Below are 24,434 nucleotides of genomic sequence, written 5' to 3' on the forward strand. Positions count from 1 at the left end.
GCATCGTGTTCAGCACGGACATTGTGGGCCAAAGAGCCTGTTCGTGTGATGGACTGTTCTATGTTCTAACTGCGATGATGAATTACAAAGACTGCGCAAAACTTGTTGGAACCAAAATTGATTGGCTCGGGGTAGTTCTTTTTCTGTAAACTGGGTTGCCCACAAATTACATTTCCCTTCACTGTTGCTTTAAGATTTAGTAGAAAGTGATTGTTTCTCCAGGGTAAAGGTACTATGGGCCAATTTTGTTTCATTTTATGTCACTCCAAGCATTGAACTTGTCCTTTCCTAGTGTGAGTCACCCTTGTACACCAGTGAGATTTCCCTAATAAGGCAGACTTAACAGAATCATTCCATACCCAATTCCCCTAGAGTACTGGGAGTACTTGGACCAGGAATTATCCCAGGAATATAATCAATGAGTCATACTCCATGGAAACAGGCCCTTCGGCCCAACTCGTCCATGCACATGTACAGGTACTGTGAAAAGCTGTGTTTTGCATGTTATCCAAACAGATCAGATACTACGCTTAAATGCAATCAAGTTAAGCTCAAATAAAATAGATAGAGAAAGAAGATGATGCAGAGTGCAGAATACAGTTCTCAGCACTCCAATCTTTTTTTGTAAACCAGCATTTGAAGTTCCTTCTTTCTACTTCCCACCATTGAATCTATTGACACTTCACGCTGCCTCGAAAAAGCAGCCAACATAATCAAAGACGTCCCACCCAGGTCATTCATCCTCCCTGCACCCGTGGGGTAGTAGGTACAGAAGCTTGAAAGCTTGCACCACTAGACTCATGAATGGCTTGTTCAGACTTCTGAATGGTCCTTCCATAAACTAGGGTATTGACCGATTCCCCTCTACCCTGTTGTGGACATTGGAATTCGTTCTTGGAAGTGGGGCGTTACAATGCTGAGAACTGTATTCTGCATTCTGCATCATCTTCTTTTTCTATCTATTTTATTTGAGCTTAACGTGATTGCATTTAAGCATAGTGTCTGATCTGTTTGGATAACATGCAAAACACAGTTTTTCACAGTACCTCAGTACATGTGTGTAGATCACTCATACTGTGGCTCTGCCCGCAGGCTTATTAGAGAGCTCTCTCTCTCTCTCTCTCTCTGTTAGACTAGTAGTATGCATGCTGAGATGAAAGCTCTTTGAGTTACCTCTGCAGAGGTCCTAATAAAAGACTATGGATTCTAATCAATTTGTGCGAGTGTGATCTTTATCCAGCAATGTGACAATAATAAACTAAACCATGGACAAGGTGGACTGAAGGCCCCGTTTCCGTGCTGTACAACTTTATGACTTGATAAATCATGGGCTTCTGAGATATCGAAGTTGTGTAAATTTAGCAACTTGGAGCAAGAGTTGAATTACTTTGATGAGAATGCAGAAGTCAGTGGAACAGCGGTGGAAGGGGGCAATCTATAGATGCAAAGAATGCAAGAGGTATTCCAAAAGTGTTTACAATAGATCAGACTGATAGAGAGATAGGGGAAGCACTCAGAAGATCCAGATCTTTTGAATGTAGTCTGTGGTCTGGCATTTCCAGCAGTATCTGTCGTTCAACCTTAACCAGTAGTTAGAAGCATACTACATGCGTAAGAGATACCGTAACTGTTGCCTGGACCATTCATTATCATGCTAATCAACTTCTACGCAGCACACTGGTGCTTTGATAAATACCAATCACTCACAATAACAATAATTAAAGTCTCTTTGAACTCCTCATATTTGCCACAACAGTGGTCATTTAATTTAATTATAATCTTAACTGACCTGTCGTCCCACAGCGTGGTTGCGCGGTTCCAGGTGGCGCCCTGGTCCCTGGGACTTCCTGCCCATTTTCGTACACACACCAGCAGTGGCCTGTGCTGCTGTGGCATTGCAGCGGCCTGAAATTCCCTTCTTCATCACACTGGGGGATGTGGTGTCCCACAAGCGGCTGAGACCCACGCAGCCTCACCTCTGCTTCTAACCGATCCCTCTGCTGCTCACAGGCAGACTTTGGCCGAGCACTAGCTTCTGATCAATGAAAGAAAGACACTGCTCTTGAAACTATCAGTCATTAGCAGTTCAAATATTTTAAACTGAGCTGTGTAATATTTAGGCTCTATGTCACTTATCCATTCCCTCAAACGGCGCTGACTGACCCGCTCAGTTCCTCCAGCAGTTTGCATTTGCTCAAGATTTGAGCATCTGCAGTTCCTTGTTTCTCCTGCATGATATCTTATCTTGTTCACTGTATGTGGCTACAGTTAGTCTGCAGAGAAATATCTACGCCAAAGTTTTAAAGACTTTTTACATAATCTTTAAAATGTTGGCTTAGATATTCACCCTATCAATAGAATGATCAAATCCTTTGTGCAGTGCCAGGGCATGTGGGAACATCATTGGAGAGACATTTTAAATTGGTATTCAAGGTTTTCCGTCAGAGGGCAAGTCATGCAGCACGGAAAATGACAGCACAGCTGGATGAAGTAGCACAGCTGGAGAAGGCTCGTGGGAAGTTTGTCTTCATTGGCAATGGCACAGCTGAGATGGCCACAGCTATAAGAATGATCCCTGGAATTAGTGGGTTAACCTATGATGAGCGTTTGTTGGCACTGGGCCTGCACTCGCTGGAGTTTAGAAGAATGAATGGGGACCTCATTGAAACATACAGAATAATGAAAGGCTTGGATAGAGTGGATGTGGAGAGGATGTTTCCACTAGTGGGAGAGTCTAGGACTAGAAGTCATAGCCTCAGAATTAAAGGACGTTCTTTTTGGAAAGCGAGAAGAAGGATTTTCTTTAGTCAGTGGGCTGTGAATATGTGGAATTCTTTACCACAGAAGGCTGTGGAGGCCAAGTCTTTAAGTTAAGTCAAATATTCAAGGCAGAGATAGATAGATTCTTGATTGGTACGTGTGTCAGAGGTTATGGGGAGAAAGCAGGATATGGGGTTAGGAGGGAGATAGGTCAGCCACGATTGAATGGCGATGTAGACTTGATGGGCCAAATGGCCTAATTCTACTCCTATCACTCATGACCTCATTACCTTATGAGATGTCATAGCTTTCACAAACATTGGTTGGATCATCCCTGGCACATTTATGTGTAGCCCTGGTTGCCACACTGTACAAAGGATCCAGATGTGGTTCAGAAGAGATTCACCAGGATGTTGGCTGGATTGAAGTATGACAAAAGAAACAGCAGATTCTGGAATCGTGGGCATAACACAAAGTGCTGGAGGTTCTCAACCAGTCAGACAGCATCTGCGGCAGGAATAAACTGACACTGTTTTGCATCAGGGTGCTCCCTGAAGAAGGGCCCCAGTCCAAAACAGCGCTGGGCTAGGCTGGGCTAATTTCCCCTGGAGCAAAATGGGATGTGGAGTATATAAAATTAGAAGAGGGATAGAGAGGGTAGGTAAAATAGTCTGTTTCTCTTGGTATGGTGTCAAAGACCAGGGGTTAAAGGTGAGGAGGGTGATTTGTAGGGGATCCAAGGAGATGTTTTTCCATACAGTTTAGAATATGCAGTCTTCGGAGGTGGAGGCAGGTACTGTACAACATTACAGTCACATCTAGGTATGTACTAAAAACACCAAGGCATAGTAGCTACTGAACTAATACACAATTGGGATTTGTGTGGTTAGGTACAATGGTTGGCTGGGACAAGGTGGGCCAAAGGTCCTCTTTCTGGACTATTTAACCCTAATAAGCACATTATAGTTACAACAGGTAAGAGACACAAAAACATCTGTTCTTCTGTTAATAAAACTACATGAAACACACAAAGGTGCAACTGAAAATTCTAGAAGATGACTCTTTGTGATGAAGTAGAACTTTCACCTGATTTGCACAGGTTTGGTCATTTAGTTTAATTATAACCCTGACTGACCTGTCGTCCCACAGCGTGGTTGAGCTGTTCCAGGTGGTGTCCGGCTCCCCAAGACTTCCTGTCCGTTTTCGTGCACACACCAGCAGTGGCCTGTGCTGCTCTGGCATTGCATTGGCCTGAAGTTCCCTTCTTCGTCACACTGAGGGATGTGGTGTCCCAACAGCGGCTGAGACCCACGCAGCCTCACCTCTGCTTCTAACCGATCCCTCTGCTGCTCACAGGCAGACTTTGGTCGATCACTGGCTTCTGATCAATGAAAGAAAGACACTGCTCTTGAAACTATCACTGATTAGAAGTTCAAATATTTTAAACCGAGCTGTATAATATCTTGACTCTGAAGAAGGACTCTGACCCGAAATGTCACATCCATTCCCTCTAACGTTAATGTCTGACCCACTGAGTTCCTCCAGCAGTTTGTGTTTTGTTCCACAGGTGCTGCCTTAAGGAGAGACTGAATAAGCTGGACGTGTTTCCCTTGGAGCAGAGTGGACTGAGGAATGACCTTATAAAAGTATATAATATTAGAAGGGGGATACAGAGATAAGGTAGAAAAAATCTCTTTCATGGTAGGGTGTCAAAACCTGAGGTTTAAGGGTGGTTTGTAGCGGATCCAAGGGGACATTTTTTCCATACAGAGGGTGATGGAGATTGGAATACGCTGCCTTTGGAGGTGGTGGACCTACTTTACAACAATTCAGCCGCATCTAGGGATGTACTTAACACATCAAGGCATAGAAGCTACTGACCTAATACGCAATTGGGATTTGTGTGGGCGGGATGGACAAGGTGGGCCAAAGGTCCTGTTTCAGCACTGTTTAACCCTAATAAGCACATTATAGTTACAACTGATAAGAGGCACAAAAACATCAGTTCTTCTGATAATCAAACTCCATGAAACACACAGTTGCCTGTGCTGCTGTGACATTACATCAGCCTGAAGTTCCTTTCTTCATCACACTGAGGGGTCTGGTCCCAACAGCGGCTGAGATCCAAACTCATTCCCTTTCAGCCCGTTCTCGGTGCTGCTCACACATTGTCTTTGGACTTTCGTTTGTTGCTAATGAAACAATTTGATGGAAATATGGACACCAGTGAAATAGCAATGGAGATAAAAGGTAAAGGATGGGTAGATAAGGTGGAATATATTGATCATAACTGGTGCGCAAAGAACAAAGGAACTCAGCTGATAAGGCAGCATCCAAGATCCAAGATGCTGCCTTGACCAAGATGCCACATCAAAACTATTCCAACCTGCCTACGTTTGGTTTATCTATATAATTAAAAGTCTAAACTTCACCACTTCCTGTTTGCACTGCATATTGATTTTAGAAAAAACGCTACCACTTACGTCTGTGATTTTTGGTAATCTTACTCAGAGTCCCCTTCCAGCTGTCAGGGCCAGAGGATTTTTCCCATCGATGAAAACTAAAAGACTTATTAATGTTTAAAAAATGTTGAGATTCTCTCTCCTGTCAATCACGCCATGAAGGCCACGCCCCTTCCAGTGGGAGGGAGGAGGGACTATAAAACATGGAATTGTGGACGTGCCTCAGTCTCTGCAAGATGGGAGAGCTAGAGGTCACGACTCTCAGTCTGAGCTGTGAATAACAATGAACACATGTCTACTAAACTGTGAGTGTGGTTTTACTGACTTGTAAGTGCCCTTAATGTGGTTTAAAAATGAAGTTTGAAAATGAAAATGTGGTTGGTTTGAAAATGGTTGGCTTGAAAATGTGGTTGGCTTGAAAATGTGGTTGGTTTGAACATGTGGTTTGAAAATGAAAATGTGGTTTCAAAATCTATATAATTAAAAGTCTAATCTTGACCACATCCTGTTTGCGCTGTATATTGATTTTAGAAAAAAGGAATTTGGTGGTCTTGCACCCTGCTTGAAATGGTATGAAACTGCATTTGAATTGGGTGGCTGTGCACCCTGCTTGAAATGGTATGAAACTGCACGAGTTTGATGGCCTTACACCCTGCTTGAAGCGGTAGTAAACTGCACTTGAGTTTGAGGGCCTTGCATCCTGCTTGAAGTGGTAGGAAACTGCACTTGAGTTTGGTGGCCTTGCACCCTGCTTGAAGTGGTATGAAACTGCACTTGAATTGCACCCTCCTTGAAATGGAATTTCAAGGAATAGCCATGAGTCAACTGCCAGCCCACCAGTCATGAGTGAGTGAGCTGCCAGCACACCAGACTTGTGACTAAGCTGCCAGCCCAAGAATCATTTCGGCCCACAATGTCCATACTAGCCCTCTGGAAACCAGTCCTTTCAGCCTACAACACCCATACGCGCGCTCCAGAAAGCCCCCCACCCCACTGGCTACCAATATTAGAATTGGTGGAGAGATGGAATATTGCGTTGGGGAACCAGGCCTCCCATGTGAACATGGGACCCAACGGGTCCTACTTAGTCTAGTATCCCTCTAAATCTTTCCTAACCATGTAACTGTCCAAATGTCTTTTAAATTTTGTTATAGTACCTGCCCCAACGATCTCTTCTGGCAGCTCATTCCCTATACCCAATACCTTCTGACTGAAAAGTTGCCCCTCAAGTTCCAATTAAACCTTTCCCATTTAACCTTAAACCTATATCATCTGTTCTTGATTCCTCTACTCATTCACCCTATCTATTCCTCATTACATCTTATACACTTCTATAAGATCACCACATCCTCCTATGTTCCTCAGAAGAAAGTCCTTGCCTGCCCAACCTCTCCCTGGAGCTCAGGCCCTCAAATCTCGGCAACATCCCTGTAAATTGTCACCGCACGTCATCTAGCTTAACAACATTGCTGTATAACAGTTTTACATTGGCATGGCGGCGCAGCGGTAGAGTTGCTGCCTTAGAGCACTTACAGAGCCAGAGACCCGGGCTGAGCCATGCCGACCAGCGATCATCCCATACACTGCCCCGATCCTGCACACTAGAGACAATCTGCAATCTTTACCAAAGCCAATCAACCTACAAAGCTGTAAGGCTTTGGAGTGTGGGATGAAGCCCAAGCACCCAGGGAAAACCCACATAGTCACGGGGAAAACGTACAAACTCCGTACAGACAACGCTAATAGTTGGGATCAAACCTAGGTCTCTGGCTTTGTAAGGGGGAGGGGGGAAGAAGGTGAGGGGGTTGGAGGCAGAAGAAGAGTTGTGTGTGCAAGAGATGCGTGGGGGAAGGGTAAGGATGGACCCGGGCAAAGAGAGGGGATGTGGCACATATTAGGTGAGATTGGAGAATTTAATGTTAATTCTGTTGGCTTGTCATCTACCCAAACAGCTTGTTTCTCCCTTTCCTGCTCATTTCCTGTCTATCGTACACTCGTCACCAAACCATTCCCTCTTTCCCTTTAATCCCTCTCCTCCCCATCCCACATGTCCCAATCCCTCCTTCCATCTTCACATTTCACCCTGCATTCAGTCTGAAGAAGGGTCCCAAACTGAAATGTCACATATCCTTGTTCTCCAGTTATGTTGCCAGACCTGCTCTGTTACTCCAGCATTCTGTGTTTTCCTTGATAAACCAGCATCAGCAGTTCCTTGTTTCTACATTTCCAATGCATTGGGTCCTACACTCCATCCCAGCGCAGTCAAGGGGTATATTAACATTACTGGTGAAGATCACTGCAGACCATTATGTTGCCCATTTCCCTGGGGAACAACCTGCACATGCTCCAGGTTCCCATAAACAAATTAAAACCTTACAGGTTCTCTCAGGTTTCCCACAAAGTTGGTCATTTTGCTTCATTGTAACCCTGACTGACCTGTCGTCCCGCAACGCGGTTGAGTGGTTCCAGGTGGTGTCCTGGTCCCTAGGACTTCCTGCCCGTTTTCATACACACACCAGCAGTGGCCTGTGCTGCTCTGGCATTGCATCGGCCTGAAGTTCCCTTCTTCATCACACTGAGGGATGTGGAATCCAACAAGCGGCCCACGCAGGCTCACCTCTGCTTCCATCCGCTCCCTGTGCTGCTCACAGGCTGACTTTGGACGATCAATCGCTGCTAATCAAGTAAAGAAAGAAGTAGAGACAAGGAACTGCAGATACTAGTTTACAAAATAATACACAGTACCAGCAGGTCAGGCAGTATCTGTGGAAAACATGGATTGACATAGGGTGGTGGAAAGCTTGCTGGAGAAGAAGAGGGGCAGGACAAAGCCAAGTCATTACAAGGCCCAAAGGGTCCTCAAAATGGCTTGGCAAGATGGATGAAAGAAAATCCCAAAACATTTTATATCTATATCAAAATCAGGATAACCAGGAAGGTAGGACTTCTCTAGGATAAAGGAGGGAATTTATGCTTGGAGTGTGGGTATATAGGCAAGGTACTAAACAGGTACTTCACATCAGTTTTCACCAAGGACATGGAGGATGGTGAGATCAGTGTGAAGAAAACTAAGATACAAAGGTGGTTTGGGATGAAGGACAAGTTCATGTTGGGGCTTATGAAGAATATTAAGGTGGATAAATCCCCAGCACCTACTGAGATTGATTCCAGATTATAGAGAGGCAAACGAGGAGGTTGTGGGAGCTGTCACAACATATTTGCATTACTCAAGCCGCTGGCCACAAGCTTTCAAGGTCAGTTTATTGTCACGTACCAATTAAGATACAGTGAAATTCGAATTACCATACAGCCATACTAAAGCAACAAGACACACAACTACATAAAAGTTACCATAAACATCCAGCACATCAAATTCTCCAGGTTCCTCACTGTGATGGAAGGCAATAAAGTCTAATCTTTTTCCCTCGTTATTCTCCCGCGGTCAGGGCAGCCGAACCATCACAGAAATGGGCGGAGAAATGACGGATGGAGTTTAGTTTGAGCCAGTGTGATGTTTTGCTCTTTGGGAAGTCAAGTGTATGAGGGAAAATATACAATTAATGGCATGATCCTTAACAGCATTGATGTACTGAGGAATCTTGGGGTCCAAGTCCATAGCTCCCCAAAAGTGGTAACACAAGTAGAGAGAGGAAAGGCATATATATGGTATGCTTACTTTCATAGGTTGGGGCATTGAGTATAAGAGTCAAGATGTTATGAAGCAGCTTTATAGAACATTGGTTAGGCTGCATTTGGAGTATTGTGTGTAGTTCTGGTCACCCCATTACATGAAGGGTGTGGAAGCTTTGGAGGCGGTTTAGGAGGCATTAGCTACGGAGATGAGTTGGACAGGCATGGATTGTTTTCTCTGAAATGCCAGAGGTTGCAGGTAGACCTGATGGAATTATGCAAGATTATGAGAGGCATAGATAGGGCAGAATGTTGGAATCCTTTTCCCAGGATGGAAAAAATCAAATACTAGAGGCCATAGCTTTAAGGTGAGAGGGAGTTTAAAGGAGATGGGTGGAGTAATTTTTTTTGTGTCCATGCTGAACAGTACTATGACTACAAACCAGCACGTCCCAGAAGGCTATGAAGCTAACATACATAAACCTGATCAAATGTTACTTTGCAGTATAATTCCTGTATAACACTTCATAGTTACAGCAGATAAGAGATGCCCAAATAATTTGTCCCTCAGATACCGTCAAATGCTATGAAAGACATAAAGATGTTTCTGCAAATTCCAGAAAATAGTGACTTCATTAGAAACCCCATTCCTCATGTTTGCTGCAGGTGATTATTTTGCTTCATTGTAACCCTGACTGACTGGGCAGTGATAGCGGTAAGTGTAAAGTAAGAGCGGAGGCTTCTTTCATTCAAAGGAACACCACAGCAGAAGCCACAGAGCAAAGCCAAAACCTTTTTCCCTGGAAAGGGAAATTAAGAACTAAAGCACACCGATGAGAGGGGTTAGTATTTCCACACAGCGGGGGCTAAATATTTGTAACAAGCTGCCTAAGAAAATAGTGGAGACAGTTACAATTTTAACATTCAAATGGTTTCTGACCAGGTACTTGGATAGGAAAGTAGTGATATGGTACCAATGCAGGCAAATGGGATTAGCCTTTGATGTCTTTGGGCACCATGGTCGGCATGGACTAGATGGGCTGTAAGGGCCCTTTTCTGTGCTGTAACCTTTCCCATTTGTCCACGTGTCTTTTAAATGGCAAAATGTTGCTATGAAGGCAGATAATCCATTTGCTTGAAGTGGAATGTGACCAAACATTTGATGAATTAGTTAAGATCAGGGAGTTTAGGAAAGGAGCAAACAGAAAATGGGTCTACAGTCATAAAGGAACTAACCTACTCATTGAACTGTGTAAGGAATGAAAGATAATCAAGCTGTCTGCGTACAAATAATTGGTCTTGTCTTTGTGCCAAGCATAACTATAATACCAGAATTATCAATAATGATCAGTACTTTGTGACCTCAGGAGATAACAGGTACCTCTGTCAGCTATAACCATCAATTTACTCAGATTCCCAGTCATGCTCCCAGTCAGATAGTTCAACAGGTAATGTCCCTTTGAACTCCTGCATTTAGTATAGCACCTTGTTTAATTATAACCCTGACTGACCTGTTGTCCCACAGTGTGGTTGGCTGGTTCCAGGTGGTGCCCTGGTCCCTGGGACTTCCTGCCCATTTTCGTGCACACACCAGCAGTGGCCTGTGCTGCTGTGGCATTGCATTAGCCTGAAATTCCCTTCTTCATCACACTGGGGGATGTAGAGACCCAACATCGGTTGAGACCCATGCTGCCTCACCTCTGCTTCTAACCGATCCCTTTGCTGCTCACAGGCAGACTTTGGCCGCTCACTCACTGCTGTCGTTGCTTTTGAAACAATACAAAACAAAAGGCACAATTTAGTACAACTGGGCATGTAATGAGTGATCTTGCACAGTGCGTGTTGCTGCCAGTCCAATTGATCTCAGAGAGAAAGTACACCCAAATCAAATGTTTTAAATCTAGTCAGAGACACAGGGAACTGCAGCTGCTGGAATCTTGAGCAAACACAAAGTACTGGAGGAACTCAGCAGGTCAGGCAGCATCTGTGGAGGGAATGAACATTCCTTCTGGGGAAGGGTCGCGACCCAAATTGGTGTCTGTCCATTCCCTCCACAAATGCTGCCTGATCCATTGAGTTCCTCCAGCACTTTGTGTTTTGTTATAAATCCAGTGTTTATTATGTGATGGTCATTACAAGTACGGCGTGCCATTAACTCGACAAAGTTAAACCTTGATTTTCAAATTTATACTTTTATTGTTGATTTTATACATTTTATGTCTGAGATATGAAGCTGATTGTTCACAATATGAAATTACAAGAGGGGGGAATATTTATAGAAAAACAGTTGAGAAATGTAGCATAGTTCTTCATTTATATGCGGACTGCCACCTTTTTGTTTTAAAAAAGCTGTTTAAATGTAATATTTCATTTCCCCAAACTAATCTAAACTCCATCAGCGTCAGCGACACTCATAAACCGCAAACTTTGATTTCTGCTGATATTGTAAACATCATTCTAACCACAGTTCCAGACATTTGTGTCATTTTAATTGCTACATGAGAGATATTTATAATCTCAAGTAAGTTGCTGAAACTTCTCAGATTCTTCCTATCCACAGTACAATCAGAATGCGTTTTGTTCAGTACAATAGATGGATATGGGACGAAGTTGACTGGTATCTGATTGGGCAAAAAAATAACTGACAGCAAGAAGGGTCTCCACCCGAAACGTCACCTATTCCTTTTCTCTAGAGATGCTCCCTAACCCACTGTGTTACTCCAGCTTTTTATGCCTGTCTTTGGTTTAAACCAGCATCTGCAGTTCCTTCCAACAGCAAAATTAAAATATTGTTGGAGACACAAGAAACACTAGATATTGGATTTGTAAGCAAAAAAACAGAGCGCTGGAGGAGCTCGATGAATCAGGCAGCATATGTGGAGGGAATGGACAGATGACATTTTCAAGTAACCCTTGCTTTCCCTCTCTCTCCATCCCACCCCCTTCCCAGTTCTCCGACCAGTCTTACTGTCCCTAACTACATTTTATCTGTTTGCTTTGTTGTTACCTTCTCCCAGCTAATAATGAGCTATTCTACACTTCCCTTGATCTCCATTCCCTTTGCCCCTTTTTCACACCTTCACACGTCCTTATCTATCTATCTTCCTCCCCCTGATGTCAATCTGAAGGGTCTCGACCAGAAACATCACTCATTCCTTCTCCCCAGAGATGCTGCCTGTCTCGCTGAGTTACTCCAACATTTTGTGCCTGTCTTTAGTTTAAACCAGCATCTGCAGTTCCTTCATACAGATGACATTTCCTGTTGGAACCCTTCTTTGGACAATTAAAAAAGTTATTTTTTTTTAGTTGACAATAAGAAAGTACATGCAGCAAACTAGTTAGAAAAGAAAAAGAGGTAATTTTAAACACTGCCACAGAGGCGGTAATCTAAAACAGCAAAGGATTCATCAAAAACATTGAACCACACTGCCTGTGGTGATAGATGATGAGGCCCTCAAGACACACAGAATTGTGACCAGATTTTTGCCAGTCACATGCAAGCTCAGTTTCACTGGATGGTGAAAGGAAGATTATAAACACAGGAGATCACAGACCTTAAATCAAGCTTCCAATAATCTACATTTTACTTAGCAGTCTCTCTGCAAGTACAAGTCGGACATATAATTAAAAAATGAATCTTTTTGATCTCCTCATTTGAGCTGCCACAGTGTCCAAATGCTTTTACAAACCACTGACTGACCTGTTGTCCCACAGCGTGGTTGAGCTGTTCCAGGTAGTGTCCGGCTCCATAGGACTTCCTGCCCGTTCTCGTACACACACCAGCAGTGGCCTGTGCTGCTGTGGCATTGCATCGGCCTGAAGTTCCCTTCTTCATCACACTGAGGGATGTGTTGTCCCACAAGCGGCTGAGACCCACGCAGCCTCACTTCTGCTTCTAAGCGATCCCTCTGCTGCTCACAGGCAGTCTTTTGCCGATCACTGGCTTCAACCGTCACTTTTGAAACAATACAAAACAAAAGCACAAATTACACAAACTGGGCCATGTAATGAGTGATCTTGCACAGTGTGCTGCTGCCAGTCCGATTGAAGTTGAGGAGAAAGCACACTCAAATCAAATGTTTTAAATCTAGTAAAACACAGGGACTACAGCTGCTGGAATCTTGAGCAAAACACTAAGGGCTGAAGCAAAGCAGCGAGTCAGGTAACATCAGTGGAGGGGATGGACATTCCTTCTGGGAAGGGTTCCAATCTGAAATATTGTTTGTCCATTCCCTCCGCAGACACTACCTAGCCTTCAACTCTTTGTGTTTGGTTTTAAATCCAGTGCTTATTTAATGGCGGTAAACCTTAGTACGGCACACTGGCACCTCAACAAAGTTGATTAGTACGGGTGTCAGGGGTAATGGGGAGAAGGCAGGGGCTAGATGGGAGAGATAGATCAGCCACGATTGAATGGTGGAGTAGACTTGATGGGCCAAATGGCCTAATTCTTCTATCATTTATGAACTTATGAAAGTTAGACTTGATTTTCAAATTTATACTTTTATTGTTAATTTTATACTTTTTAGTTATTAGTTGTTAAACATGCAGTGGATTGTTCTTAACATGAAAAGGTGAACATATGAAAATATGAAGATGAGGAGGGCAGATTTATGGAACAAATTGTTGAGAAATGCAGCATAGTTTTTAAATTGACAAACAGACTGGCACCTTTTTGTTTACAAAAAAAATAATTGTTTAAATGTAATATATTTCATTTCCCCACACTAATCTAAACTCCATCACCATCAGGGTGACCCATAAGCAACAAAGTCTGATTTCAGCTGCTATTGGAGAGTTCAAGATGCTGGAATTTAGGTTAGTTTACTGTGCGGAAACAGGTCCTTCGGCCCACCGAGTCAGCACCAACCAACGATCACTGTACATTACTTTACTTTGTAATGTACATGCACTGTACTTTGTCATTCCACCCACAATATGGGATTCTGTTCCATTCTGTATGTAGTTTGTTTGTTTGTTTGTTTTTTTGCACAAAGTCCGCGAGCATTGCCACTTTTCATTTCACTGCACATCTCAAGATACAAGATACAAGATACATTTAATTGTCATTTGGACCCCTTGAGGTCCAAACGAAATGCCGTTTCTGCAGCCATACATCACAAACAAATAGACCCAAGACACAACATAATTTACATAAACATCCATCACATTGCTGTGATGGAAGGCCAAATAAACTTATCTCTCCACATGAACTCGTATGTGTTTGTGACGAATAAACTTGACTTGGCGTGATTAAAACTATCTTACACACACTAGGGACAATTTACACTTTTACCAAGCCAATTAACCTACAAACCTGAAAGTCTTTGGAACGTGGGAGAAAAGCAAAGATCTCGGAGAAAACCCACACTGTCACGGGGAGGACGCAAATTCCTTACAGACGGCACCGATAGTCGGGATTAAACCCAACAACTCTACCACTGCGCCACCGTGCCGCCATTGTGACAAGTGCTGTGACCAGACTTATGCCAGTTATACGCAAGCTTAGGTTCACTGAATGATGAAAGGAAGATTATAAACAGGAAATCACAGACCCCAAATCAAGCTTCCGCATATCTACAAATTACTTTCTTTCTGCAAGTACAAGTCGGTCAAAAAAATGAGGCTCTATGATCTTCTCATTTGAGCTGCCACAGTGGCCAAATGCTTTCACAAACCCCTGACTGACCTGTCACCCCACAACGCGGTTGAGCTGCTCCAGGTGGTGTCCGGCTCCCTGGGATTTCCTGTCCGCTTTCGTACACACACCAGCAGTGGCCTGTGCTGCTCTGGCATTGCACTGGCCTGAAGTTCCCTTCTTCATCACACTGAGGGATGTGGTGTCCCAACAGCGGCTGAGACCCACGCAGCCTCACCTCTGCTTCTAACCGATCCCTCTGCTGCTCACAGGCAGACTTTGGCCGCTCACTGTTTCCTATTGTTGCATTTGAAACAATACAAAACAAAAGCACAAATTACATAAACTGTGAGGTGTAATGAGTGATCTTGCACAGGGTGTGTTGCTGCCAGTCCGATTGAAGTGGGGGAGATAGGACACCCAAATTAAATATTTTAAATCTAGTAAAACAGAGACCCAAGGAACTGCAGCTGCTGGAATCTTGAACAAAACATAGGACCGGAGCGACACAGTGGGTCAGGCAGCATTTGTGGAAGGGATGGACATTCCTTCTGGGGAAGGGTTCCAACCCAAAATATTGGCTGTCCATTCCCTCCACAGAGGCTGCCTGATCCTCAAATGGCTTTCCTTCAGCACATTGTTTTTTTTAAAATCCAGTGTTTTTGACATAACGGTAACACCAACATGGTGTGCTGGCACCCGACAAAGTAAAAAAATGGATTTAAAAATGTATATTTTAGAAACATAGAAAATAGGTGCAGGAATAGGCCATTCGGCCCTTCGAGCTTGCACTGCCATTCAATATGATCATGGCTGATCATCCAACTCAGTATCCTGTACCTACCTGCTTTCTCTCCATACCCCCTGATCCCTTTAGCCACAAGGGCCACATCAAACTCCCTCTTAAATATAGCCAATGAACTGGCCTCAACTACATTCTGTGGCAGAGAATTCCAGAGATTCACCACTCTCTGCTGTGAAAAATGTTTTTCTCATCTCGGTCCTAAAATATTTCCCCCTTATCCTTAAACTGTGACCCCTTGTTCTGGACTTCCCCAACATCGGGAACAATCTTCCTGCATCTAGCCTGTCCAACCCCTTAAGAATTTTGTAAGTTTCTATAAGATCCCCCCTCAATCTTCCAAATTCTAACGAGTACAAGCCAAGTCTATCCAGTCTTTCTTCATACGAAAGTCCTGACATTCCAGGAATCAGTCTGGTGAACCTTCTCTGTACTCCCTCTATGGCAAGAATGTCCTTCCTCAGATTAGGAGACCAAAACTGTACGCAATACTCCACGTGTGGTCTCACCAAGACCCTGTACAACTGCAGTAGAACCTCCCTGCTTCTATACTCAAATACTTTTGCTGTGAATGCTAACATACCATTCGCTTTCTTCACTGCCTGCTGCACCTGCATGCCTACTTTCAATGACTGGTGTACCATGACACCCAGGTCTCGTTGCATCTCCCCTTTTCCTAATCAGCCCCCTTCAGATAATAGTCTACTTTCCTGTTTTTGCCACCAACGTGGATAACCTCACATTTATCCACATTATACTGCATCTGCCATGCATTTGCCCACTCACCCAGCCTATCCAAGTCACCTTGCAGCCTCCTAGCATCCTCTACACAGCTAACACTGACCCCCAGCTTCGTGGAGATATGTTGCATTCAATTCCCTCATCCAAATCATTAATATATATTGTAAATAGCTGGGGTCCCAGCACCGAGCCTTGCGGTACCCCACTAGTCACTGCCTGCCATTCTTAAAAGGACCCGTTTACTCCTACTCTTTGCTTCCTGTCTGCCAGCCAGTTCTCTATCCACATCAATACTGAACCCCCAATACCGTGTGCTTTAAGTTTGTATACTAATCTCTTATGTGGGACCTTGTCGAAAGCCTTCTGAAAGTCCAGATAAAACACATCCACTGGTTCTCCCTTATCCACTCTACTAGTTACATCCTCGAAAAATTCTATAAGATTCATCAGTGATTTACCTTTCATAAATCCATGCTGACTTTGTCCAATGATTCCACCACTTTCCAAATGTGCTGCTCTCCCATCTTTAATAACTGACTCTAGCAGTTTCCCCACTACCGATGTTAGACTAACTGGTCTGTAATTCCACATTTTCTCTCTCCCTCCCTTTTTAAAAAGTGGGGTTACATTAGCTACCCTCCAATCCCCAGGAACTACACCAGAATCTTAAGAGTTTTGAAAAATTATCACTAATGCATCCACTATTTCTGGGGCTACTTCCTTAAGTACTCTGGGATGCAGCCTATCTGGCCCTGGGGATTTATTGGCCTTTAATCCATTCAATTTACCCAACACCACTTCCCGGCTAACCTGGATTTCACTCAGTTCCTCCATCTCATTTGACCCCCGGTCCCCTGCTATTTCCGGCAGATTATTTAAGTCTTCCTAAGTGAAGACAGAACCAAAGTAGTTATTCAATTGGTCTGCCATGTCCTTGTTTCCCATGATCAATTCACCCGTTTCTGACTGCAAGGGGCCTACATTTGTTTTAACTAATCTTTTTCTCTTCACATATCTATTAAAACTTTGGCAGTCAGTTTTTATGTTCTCTGCCAGTTTTCTTTCATAATCTATTTTCCCCTTTCCTAATTAAGCCCTTTGTCTTCCTCTGCTGGACTGAATTTCCCCCAGTCCTCTGGTAGGCTGCTTTTTCTGGCTAATTTGTATGCTTCATCTTTTGTTTTGATACTATCCCCGATTTCCCTTGTTATCCACGGATGCACTACATTTCTTGATTTATTCTTTTGCCAAACTGGGATGAACAATTGTTGTAGTTCATCCATGCAGTCTTTAAATGCCTTCCATTGCATATCCACCGTCAAGCCTTTAAGAATCAATTGTCAGTCTATCTTGGCCAATGCACGTCTCATACCCTCAAAGTTACCTTTCTTCAAGTTCAGAACCCTTGTTTCTGAATTAATTATTCACCTAATGAAGAACTCAACCATATTATGGTCACTCTTGCCCAAGGGGCCACGCACAACAAGACTGCTAACTAACCCTTCCTCATTACTCAATACATTTATTGTTGATTAGTTATACTTTTTATTTCATAGTTTATTAAATATAAAGTTGTTTATTCACAATATCAAAACAGACGAGGGAGTATATTAATGGAATAAATTGTTGAGAAATAGAGCTTAATTTTTAATTAACATATGTATCGGCATCTTATTGTTTAGCAAAAAAAGCACTGTTTAACTGTAATACGTTTCATTACCCTAAACTAATCTAAACTCCAGCACCGCCAGGTAAACCCATGACTAGCTACATTCAATTTTAGCTAATTTTGTTGTGTTCATTCCAACAAGAGTTCCAAACCTTTGCTTCATTTTAATACGGTTCACTACATGTGATATTAAAAAAAATCTCAAATAAGTTGCTAAAGCATCTCAGAACCTTCCTATCCAGGGTACAATCAGAATTTACAAATCATTGACCTGTCGTCCCACAACGCGGTTGAGCCGTTCCAGGTGGTGTCCGGCTCCCTAGGACTTCCTGCCCGTTTTCGTACACACACCAGCAGTGGCCTGTGCTGCTCTGGCATTGCATCGGCCTGAAGTTCCCTTCTTCGTCACACTGAGGGATGTGGTGTCCCAACAGCGGCTGAGATCCACGCAGCCTCACCTCTGCTTCTAACCGATCCCTCTGCTGCTCACAGGCAGACTTTGGCTGCTCACTGTCTCCTATAGTTGCGTTTGAAACAATACAAAACAAAAGCACAAATTACATAAACTGTGAGGTGTAATGAGTGATCTTACACAGGGTGTGTTGCTGCCAGTCCAATTGAAGTGGGGGAGATAGGACACCCAAATTAATACATTTTAAATCTAGTAAAACAGAGACCCAAGGAACTGCAGCTGCTGGAATCTTGAACAAAACATAGGACCGGAGCGACACAGTGGGTCAGGCAGCATTTGTGGAAGGAATGGACATTCCTTCTGGGGAAGGGTTCCAACCCAAAATATTGGCTGTCCATTCCCTCCACAGAGGCTGCCTGACCCTCAAACGGCTTTCCTCCAGCTCTTTGTGTTTTTTTAAAATCCAGTGTTTTTGATATAACGGTAACACCAACATGGTGTGCTGGCACCCGACAAAGTAAAAAAATGGATTTTAAAATTTATATTTTTTTGATCAGTTATACTTTTTATTTCTTAGTTTATTAAATATAAAGTTGATTGTTCACAATATCAAAACAGACGAGGGGGTATATTAATGGAATAAATTGTTGAGAAATAGAACTTAATTTTCAATTAACATATGTATCAGCATCTTATTGTTTAGCAAAAAAAGCACTGTTTAACTGTAATATGTTTCATTACCCTAAACTAATCTAAACTCCAGCACCGCCAAGTAAACCCATGACTAGCTAAAGTCAATTTTAGCTAATTGTGTGGTGTTTATTCCAACAAGAGTTCCAGACCTTTGCTTCATTGTAATACGGTTCACTACATGTTATATTTTAAAAAATCGCAAATAAGTTGCTAAAGCATCTCAGAATCTTCCTATCCAGGGTACAATCAGAGTAAGTTTTGCTCGGTACATAGATGCATGTGGGACATAGTTCTGATAGGGCAGAAAACTGACAGAGAAATTAAAATATTGCTAGAGGTACAAGAAACAGTAGACACAGGAATCATCAGCAAAAGACAGAATGCTGAAGGAACTCGATGGGCAAGATAGCATCTGTGAAGGGAATGGACAGATGAACATTTCGAGTTGGGACCCTTTTTGAACAATTTTAAAATTGTTATTGTTTGATTGGCAATAAGAAAGTGCAAGCAGCAAACCATTTTGAAAAGAGAAAGAGACAATTCTCAACACTGCCTCAGAGGTAGTAATCTCTAACAGGAAAGGATTTTCCAAAACGATTGAAACCACAAAAATCTGCAGAGAAAGATAATAAAGCTGTCAAGATGCACGGAATTATGACCAGACTTTTGCCAGTCATACGCAAGCTCAGTTTCCATGAATTGTGAAAGGAAGATTATGAACACAGGAGATAACTGGCCCTAACTCAAGTCTTCACATATCTACAAATTATTTAGAAATCTTTCTTCAAGTACAAATCAGTCACGTTCTAAAAAAACCCCGAATCTCTTTTAATTTCTCATTTTAGCTGCCCAATTGCTGGTCAATTGCGTTTACAAACCACTGACCTGTCGTCCCACAACGCGGTTGAGCTGTTCCAGGTAGTGTCCGGCTCCCTGGGACTTCCTGCCCATTTTCGTACACACACCAGCAGTGGCCTGTGCTGCTCTGGCATTGCATCGGCCTGAAGTTCCCTTCTTCGTCACACTGAGGGATGTGGTGTCCCAACAGCGGCTGAGATCCACGCAGCCTCACCTCTGCTTCTAACCGATCCCTCTGCTGCTCACAGGCAGACTTTGGCTGCTCACTGTCTCCTATAGTTGCGTTTGAAACAATACAAAACAAAAGCACAAATTACATAAACTGTGACGTGTAATGAGTGATCTTGCACAGGGTGTGTTGCTGCCAGTCCGATTGAAGTGGGGGAGATAGGACACCCAAATTAATACATTTTAAATCTAGTAAAACAGAGACCCAAGGAACTGCAGCTGCTGGAATCTTGAACAAAACATAGGACCGGAGCGACACAGTGGGTCAGGCAGCATTTGTGGAAGGAATGGACATTCCTTCTGGGGAAGGGTTCCAACCCAAAATATTGGCTGTCCATTCCCTCCACAGAGGCTGCCTGACCCTCAAACGGCTTTCCTCCAGCTCTTTGTGTTTTTTTTAATCCAGTGTTTTTGATATAACGGTAACACCAACATGGTGTGCTGGCACCCGACAAAGTAAAAAAATGGATTTTAAAATTTATATTTTGTTGATCAGTTATACTTTTTATTTCTTAGTTTATTAAATATAAAGTTGATTGTTCACAATATCAAAACAGACGTGGGGGTATATTAATGGAATAAATTGTTGAGAAATAGAACTTAATTTTCAATCAACATATGTATCAGCATCTTATTGTTTAGCAAAAAAAGGACTGTTTAACTGTAATATGTTTCATTACCCTAATGGCTAGTTTTCACGGGGCGACTTGACGCAAGATGTAGCCAGAGTGGAGTGGTCGTGGTCTAGCACGATATCACACGATATAACGGGGGTAGAGTAAAGAGTTCCCACGGTACTCGGCAATTCTGTCATTTGTGCGAGTGACTTGTCCGTCTCCCGATCTTTCCCGAATCAACATCGTGGACTGTAGTGTAGTTAATCACGTGGCACAAATGATGTTACTTTGTTGTCACACACTCTATTCGTTTTTTTCACCCGAGCTCTTTAATGAGCTGAAGAATAATCTGTGTTTTTTTAGACAAATGTTGTTTGGTGTGATGCACCTTCTCTCAATATGTGCAAGAAGTCGTCTTTTTATTTTGTCAAATATGAATAAAGACTGTGTCTCACATTGACCGTGATGATTGTGTTATTTTATGATGTACTGAGAGGTGAAACTTTCAGTCTGAAGAAACTTTCAGCCCGAAACGCCACCCGTTCCTTCTCTCCAGAGATGCTGCCTGTCCCGCTGAGTTGCTCCAAGCAACTGGTGTCTGTCTTCAAAGGACTGACCAGGACACACACACACTCTCCCTCTCCCTCTCCCTCTCCCTCCCTCCCTCCCTCTCTCTCTCTCACACAGGCATGAATGGATGAACTCCGCGGGCCAGGCAGCATCTACGGAGAGAAATGGACAGCGACCCATTCTTCAGGCTGCCTTATGTCTCTTCCCCCCCCCTCACCCCAACTCCCACCCACACACGCGAATGTTGGGGAAACTCAGCGGGTGCAGCGGGGCCGAAACGTTGTCTATTTCCTTCGTTCCATAGATGCTGCTGCACCCGCTGAGTTTCTGCAGCATTCGCGTGTGTGGGTGGGAGTTGGGGGGGGGGGGGGGGGAGACATGAGGCAGCCTGAAGAATGGGTCGTCTGTCCATTTCTCTCCGTAAATGCTGTCTGGCCCGCGGAGTTCCTCCATTCATGCCTGTGTGAGAGGGAGGGAGGGAGAGAGAGAGAGAGAGAGAGAGGCAGTCCTGGTCAGTCCTTTGAAGATAGACACCAGTTGCTTGGAGCAACTCAGCGGGACAGGCAGCATCTCTGGAGAGAAGGAACGGGTGGCGTTTCGGGTCGAGAGCCTTCTTCACACTCTCCCTCCCTCACTCTCACACAGGCATGAATGGAGGAACTCCGCGGGCCAGGCAGCATTTACGTTCCTTCTCTCCAGAGATGCTGCCTGTCCCGCTGAGTTTGCTCCAAGCAAGATGGTGTCTATCTTCAAAGGACTGACCAGGACTGCCTCTCTCTCTCTCTCTCTCTCTGTTGGAGGCATGAATGGATGAACTCCGCGGGCCAGACAGCATCTACGGAGAGAAATGGACAGCGACCCATTCTTCAGGCTGCCTTATGTCTCCCCCCCCCCCCCCCCCCCCCCCCCCCCCCACCCCAACTCCCACCTACCACACACAAATGCTGGAGAAACTCAGCGGGTGCAGCGGGGCCGAAACGTTGTCTATTTCCTTCGTTCCATAGATGCCTGGCCCGCGGAGTTCCTCCAGTTAGAAACTGCTTTCAGACAAAAAGAGACACACTGACATTAATGAAATGCTTAGCTAGTTTTATTAGATTTGTATGTAAATAGCAAACTGGCTGGATTCACTCTATCCAACCTCCGGGTTCACCGTTGGCAGGAGTTCCCACGGTGACCGCAAGAGTTACTACGGATATCCCACGGGACACTTCGTTCATAAAATGTTGCAATGCTCAACCACAAGTGCACAAGACACTCTTGGACAAATTCAAACATGTTTGAATTTTCTCCCGAGTACCCAAGGTACACGGTTACCTGCCGTTAGCGCCACGGTGGTCCACGAATGCCGTATTGTTACCGCACGAGGTTCCCACGATGTCAAACTCTGGTTACCTCTTGCGTCAAGTCGCACCGTGAAAAGGGGGTTTAAACAAATCTAAACTCCAGCACCGCCAAGTAAACCCATGACTAGCTAAAGTAAATTTTAGCTAATTGTGTGGTGTTTATTCCAACAAGAGTTCCAAACCTTTGCTTCATTGTAATACGGTTCACTACATGTTATATTTTAAAAAATCGCAAATAAGTTGCTGAAGCATCTCAGAATCTTCCTATCCAGGGTACAATCAGAGTAAGTTTTGCTTGGTACATAGATGGATGTGGGACATAGTTCTGATAGGGCAGAAAACTGACAGAGAAATTAAAATATTGCTAGAGGTACAAGAAACAGTAGACACAGGAATCATCAGCAAAAGACAGAATGCTGAAGGAACTCGATGGGCAAGATAGCATCTGTGAAGGGAATGGACAGATGAACATTTCGAGTTGGGACCCTTTTTGAACAATTTTAAAATTGTTATTGTTTGATTGGCAATAAGAAAGTGCAAGCAGCAAATCATTTTGAAAAGAGAAAGAGACAATTCTCAACACTGCCTCAGAGGTAGTAATCTCTAACAGGAAAGGATTTTCCATAACGATTGAAACCACAAAAATCTGCAGAGAAAGATAATAAAGCTGTCAAGATGCACGGAATTATGACCAGACTTTTGCCAGTCATACGCAAGCTCAGTTTCCATGAATTGTGAAAGGAAGATTATGAACACAGGAGATAACTGGCCCTAACTCAAATTTTCACATATCTACAAATTATTTAGAAATCTTTCTTCAAGTACAAATCAGTCACGTTCTAAAAAACCCCGAATCTCTTTGAATTTCTCATTTTAGCTGCCCAATTGCTGGTCAATTGCGTTTACAAACCACTGACCTGTCACCCCACAACGCGGTTGAGCTGTTCCAGGTAGTGTCCGGCTCCCTGGGACTTCCTGCCCGTTTTCGTACACACACCAGCAGTGGCCTGTGCTGCTCTGGCATTGCATTGGCCTGAAGTTCCCTTCTTCGTCACACTGAGGGATGTGGTGTCCCAACAGCGGCTGAGATCCACGCAGCCTCACCTCTGCTTCTAACCGATCCCTCTGCTGCTCGCAGTCAGACTTTGGCCGCTCACTGTCTCCTATAGTTGCATTTGAAACAATACAAAACAAAAGCACAAATTACATAAACTGTGACGTGTAATGAGTGATGTTACACCGGGTGTGTTGTTGCCAGTCCGATTGAAGTGGGGGAGATAGGACACCCAAATAATTTTTTTTATAACTAGTAAAACAGAGACCCAAGGAACTGTAGCTGTTGGAATCTTGAATAAAACATAGGACCGGAGCGACACAGTGGGTCAGGCAGCATTTGTGGAAGGAATGGACATTCCTTCTGGGGAAGGGTTCCAACCCAAAATATTGGCTGTCCATTCCCTCCACAGAAGCTGCCTGACCCTCAAACGGCTTTCCTCCAGCATTTGTGGGTTTTTTTTAATCCAGTGTTTTTGATATAACGGTAACACCAACATGGTGTGCTGGCACCCGACAAAGTAAAAAAAATGGATTTTAAAATTTATATTTTGTTGATCAGTTATACTTTTTATTTCTTAGTTTATTAAATATAAAGTTGATTGTTCACAATATCAAAACAGACGTGGGGGTATATTAATGGAATAAATTGTTGAGAAATAGAGCTTCATTTTCAATTAACTTTTGTATCGGCATCTTATTGTTTAGCAAAAAAAGCACTGTTTAATTGTAATACGTTTCATTACCCTAAACTAATCTAAACTCCAGCACCGCCAAGTAAACCCATGACTAGCTACATTCAATTTTAGCTAATTTTGTTGTGTTCATTCCAACAAGAGTTCCAGACCTTTGCTTCATTTTAATAAGGTTCACTACATGTGATAATAAAAAAAAATCTCAAATAAGTTGCTAAAGCATCTCAGAATCCAGGGTACAATCAGAGTAAGATTTGCTC

General features: G+C 43.4%; 1 protein-coding gene across 9 annotated transcripts in view; it reads right to left on the bottom strand.

Moving 5' to 3' along the window:
- nid2a (nidogen 2a (osteonidogen)) overlaps positions 1-24,434 on the bottom strand; it is a 120,962-nt gene that overhangs the window by 45,663 nt on the left and 50,865 nt on the right. For 5 of the 9 annotated variants that reach the window (XM_055640405.1, XM_055640403.1, XM_055640406.1 and 2 more), the window contains 9 exons: positions 23,344-23,589; positions 19,693-19,938; positions 17,974-18,219; positions 14,542-14,787; positions 12,553-12,807; positions 10,364-10,618; positions 7,659-7,898; positions 3,896-4,141; positions 1,790-2,035 (listed from right to left, as the gene is read on the bottom strand). In XM_055640405.1, the coding sequence (XP_055496380.1) occupies positions 1,790-2,035; positions 3,896-4,141; positions 7,659-7,898; positions 10,364-10,618; positions 12,553-12,807; positions 14,542-14,787; positions 17,974-18,219; positions 19,693-19,938; positions 23,344-23,589 (2,226 nt within the window). The remainder of the gene's footprint in view (positions 1-1,789; positions 2,036-3,895; positions 4,142-7,658; positions 7,899-10,363; positions 10,619-12,552; positions 12,808-14,541; positions 14,788-17,973; positions 18,220-19,692; positions 19,939-23,343; positions 23,590-24,434) is intronic. The other 4 variants (XM_055640404.1, XM_055640409.1, XM_055640407.1 and 1 more) reach the window with 4 other exon arrangements.

This window comes from Leucoraja erinacea, chromosome 9 (genome assembly GCF_028641065.1).
Source record: "Leucoraja erinacea ecotype New England chromosome 9, Leri_hhj_1, whole genome shotgun sequence".
NCBI lineage: Eukaryota > Metazoa > Chordata > Chondrichthyes > Rajiformes > Rajidae > Leucoraja > Leucoraja erinaceus.